The sequence below is a fragment of the Myotis davidii genome, unplaced genomic scaffold (genome assembly GCF_000327345.1).
Source record: "Myotis davidii unplaced genomic scaffold, ASM32734v1 scaffold1577, whole genome shotgun sequence".
Classification (NCBI taxonomy): Eukaryota; Metazoa; Chordata; class Mammalia; order Chiroptera; family Vespertilionidae; genus Myotis; species Myotis davidii.
In genome coordinates, this window is record NW_006288857.1 from 160,274 (window position 1) to 164,430 (window position 4,157).

A 4,157-nucleotide genomic window follows, 5' to 3' on the forward strand; every position below is an offset into this window, starting at 1 on the left:
GAAGTTGGGCACCGAGTCGCTGATGAACGTCACGTTCCCATAGACGTGCTGCGGGAAGGCCTTGTCTGCCGACTCGCTACCTCCGGGCCCCGGGGCACCGGCCGAAGCGATCTGCGATGTGCGCACGTGGTAGGGGAAGTTCTTGTTGGCCGCCGAGGGGCGTGTCATGATCTGGGCGAGGGGCCAGGTGCAGGTTGAAGACGCACTCACTGTCCAGGCCTCAGGTTGTCTCCATAGACATGGAGCCCTAAGGATTCCCCTGCACTTGGAAACCCCCACGCCTCCCTGCAACCCTCACGCGGGATTAGGCGCCTCCTGTGGGCTCTCAAGTGCCCTGGGCTCTGACCTTTTTCCTCCTCCACAACTCATTACTCTGCCAATGCTTCTTCCATCAGAGCCCTGATCGCTGAGTTAGTTATCACTAGTTAAGCTTCAGCGTCTTGCGTTGTGCAGTACGATAGCCATTAGCCACATGTGGCTATTTAAATTTAAGTTAATAAAAGTTAAACTAAATTTTTTGTTTCTCAGTCACACTAGCCATATTTAAGTGCTCAATGGCCACATATGGATAGTAGCTGTCTTATTGAACATCAAAAATTCATAGAATATTTTCATAAACACAGAAAATTCAATTGAACTAGCAGCTTCTAGAATGTTAGCTCCATGAGGGTAGGAACTTGACTGTTCTGTTCCCTGCTGAATCCCCAATACCTTCTACAACAGTGCCTGGCACATATAAGCTCTCAATAATATTGGTTGAATGTAGAGATGTCTCCCCAATTAATCTAGTACTGTGGTCGGCAAACTGCAGCTTGCGAGCCACATGCGGCTCTTTGGCCCCTTGAGTGTGGCTCTTCCTAAGCCTTAGGAGTACCCTAATTAAGTTAATAACAATGTACCTACCTATATAGTTTAAGTTTAAAAAATTTGGCTCTCAAAAGAAATTTCAATCGTCGTACTGTTGATATTTGGCTCTGTTGACTAATGAGTTTGCCGACCACTGGGCTAGTAGAAAGGCAGTGCCTGGGAATGAATCTAGTACTGCACCCAAGAAGCCAGCATGACCCCTGTAAGGTTGTGCTGAATAAATTAATAAGAAGCTGAAGCCAATCAGCAGTGGAATGTCTGTGGTAGAGCTGTGCTGAGCTAACATGAGCATTTTTAGGAATGAAACTGGCTGAAGGTGAAATACAGAAAGGGCACAGTGTTTGGTGTTTTGAGCCTGCACCCCACCTCTCAGCCCCACAGATCACTAAGTGTAGGATCTGGGGCATGTTGATTAAACTCCCCACGCCTCACTGGGGAAAGGGATTACAGTGCCTACTCAGAAAGATGAGAAAAGAGTGGAAATGAAAACTGGTGCAGAGCCTGGCCCATGGTGGTTTCTCATCACTTCTCTCTGCCCCGTTCTGACTTCCTGCAGAGCCTAAAGATGGACCATCCCAGGAAGGGGAGACTGCACCTGAGTCAGGCTTTGGAGTAGCAACTAGGGGACCTGGCCCCCTCCTTCAGCTGAGTACCTTTCCTACACAGCACATGGTAGACCCCTGGGGTCAGGAGCTGGGGCCCTCAGTGATGCCTATTTCCCTCTCACGCCAGCTCTTGTGGTCTGCCGGAGAAGGACCAGGTTCAAAGCCCCTGCCCTGCCACCAAAGGACTTGGAGCCCTGGCCGGTCACCTGCCTTCTCTGGGACTTAGCTTCCCTTCTCTGTATATTGGGCTCAATGACGATTATCCATTCTGTCCTGGGGCTGCTCTGACACTTAGAAAAAGAGGTTAGGAATAAATGCATCTGGGTGTTCCTAGCATGAAACAAAGGCTGTCTTCAGCCAAAAAGGTGTCTCTCTCAGCCTCAGTTTCCCCCTCTGTGAAGTGGGGTGATCATGAGGCTGAGAGAGACACCTTTTGAGACAGGTGCTCACTGAATGGTAGATGGTGGATAGTGGCTGGATTGATGAATTAATGTAAGACCTGTCACCTAGAAGTCTGGATAGGATATAAAACAGAAAAGAAGAAGTTTGCTGCTGGTACCCTCTTGATGTCATTCTGATCTAGGCCCCTGGAGCCCCAGCCTGGTCCACCCCAGCTGCTTCTTTCCAAACAATGGCCTGTGATAGAGTGACAGATACCAGAGATTGTGTGGGTGAAGGGTGGAGTAGAGACCAAGAGGATTGGGAGAGGCAGTGGGGATACAGAAGAGAAATTCGAGTCTGGGGACACAAGAGAAGGAATGGGAATGGGGAGGAGGGCAAAGAGAGAGGGTGGGTTGGGCGAAGAGCCCAGACACAAGGTGGGAGAGGGGAACAGAAGAGAGCAGAGTCTGAGGGACACAGTAGAGTAGCCTGCAGGAACCTAGCAGACTCTCAATCAGTGTCTATTAAATGACTGAAGGAATGAAGTGAAAGAGATGGATCAAAAGTTGAGGCAGATCGGGGTGGGAGTCTCACTGCCTATTGGCTTCCCACCCCACCGGGTGCTCATCCTCACCAGGAACACGCCGTGAGCGTACAAATGGATTCCCAGCTGGATGCCGTTGACGATCTTCTCCCGAGCCCACTTGGGGATCCCAAAGTTGGCAATCAGAGCCACGACAGGAACTGCAAAGAACCTTAGAAGGAGGAATTGGATTGGTAGAGACACTGCCACACGCCCTCCACCCACCCCTACCCCCAGCTCCCCTGCCGGACACACACACAGGCCCCAGGCGGGCCCCCAACTGGAGGGAAGTTGTGTGACCTTCAAAAACCAGAGGTTAAAAGGGGCAAGATTTCCACTGGCCTGGGAAATTCTGGGGGGCAAGGACTAGGTTGAGTTGAACTCAGTTCCACCCCACCCCACATCCCAGTACCCGGTAGAAAAATCAATAACTATTTGATGAATGAATTAACATATGATAATAACAACTAAGGACCTACTGCATGCCAGATCTGTTTCTAAGCATTTTACATTTATGAATTCATTGAACTCTCACAGTGGCTCTATGAGGCAGTACCATTTCCACCTCCATTAAACAAATGAGGAAAATGAGGCAAAAGTTAATTGACTTGTGTGAGGTTACACGGGGACATATCGAAGGCCCAGCACATCTCACCAGAGGGTGTAGGCAGCAAAGAAGGGCACATAAAAGGGCTGCTTCTCCGGGAAATGGCGCAAAGAGACAAGCACGGCGTAGCAGAACCACACGTAAGCCACCACCTGTAGCCCGATGAGCCCGTAGCCTGCCGGCGACTCATACGTGTACAGTACCTGGCCCGGGTCAAAGAACTGACCCAAGGGAGAGGGTTTGTCATAGCCCTGGCCTCCACATAGGAACCCCAGACCACACCCCTGGGCACCCAGGGGACAGAGTTACTTGGTCAGGACAGAAGCAGCAGAACAAGGGATGGGGACAGAACATATAGAGATAAAGAGAGGGTGACAAAGACAGGAAGAGACTACATCTACCATGGGCCCAACAGGTAAACACTGCCATGTGGAAGCTTTCCATTTTTCAACTCTATGAGGTAGGTCTTATGATCACCCCACTTCACAGAGGGGGAAACTGAGGCTGAAAGAGAGACCTTTTGGCTGAAGCCAAAGCCAAGGTAATATAAAGCCTTAGAGCAGTGGTTCTCAACCTTCCTAATGCCGCGACCCTTTAATACAGTTCCTCATGTTGTGGTGACCCCCAACCATAAAATTATTTTCATTGCTACTTCATAACTTTAATGTTGCTACTGTTATGAATTGTAATGTAAATATCTGATATGCAGGATGTATCTAGGCAACCCCTGTGAAAGGGTCGTTCGACCCCCAAAGGGGTCGCGACCCACAGGTTGAGAACTGCTGCCTTAGAGGCACCTCTGGGGTGTGTAAGATCTTCCTAATTTTACAAAGGAGTAAACAGGCCCAAAGAGGGGGCCATTGCCTAAGGTCCTACTGGAGGGGCGCAGAGCCAGCATGGAATCCAGGTCTGTGTGATTCCTGAACTCTTGGTCATGGCATTGAACACAAATGTGTGAGAGACAGGGAGGAGGGAGAAGCTATTCAGAGACAGTGAAGAGGGGAGGAATGCGTAGACAGATGGGAAGGTGGGAAATCACAGAGTGGGAGAGAGATAGCCAGGAGTGCAATATGGAGGGCTAGCAGAAAGGTAGAGGAAGCCATGAAAGCTGGGG

The 4,157-nt window shown here is 49.9% G+C and overlaps 1 protein-coding gene across 1 annotated transcript in view; it reads right to left on the reverse strand.

Annotated features, from left to right (window-relative positions):
* TMEM145 (transmembrane protein 145) overlaps positions 1-4,157 on the reverse strand; it is a 7,292-nt gene that overhangs the window by 1,089 nt on the left and 2,046 nt on the right. Inside the window, exons 11-13 of the mRNA XM_015562198.1 lie at positions 3,092-3,345; positions 2,488-2,608; positions 1-171 (exon numbers count right to left, since the gene is read on the reverse strand). The exon at positions 1-171 is cut by the window's left edge and continues 16 nt beyond it. Of these exons, the coding sequence (XP_015417684.1) occupies positions 1-171; positions 2,488-2,608; positions 3,092-3,345 (546 nt within the window). The remainder of the gene's footprint in view (positions 172-2,487; positions 2,609-3,091; positions 3,346-4,157) is intronic.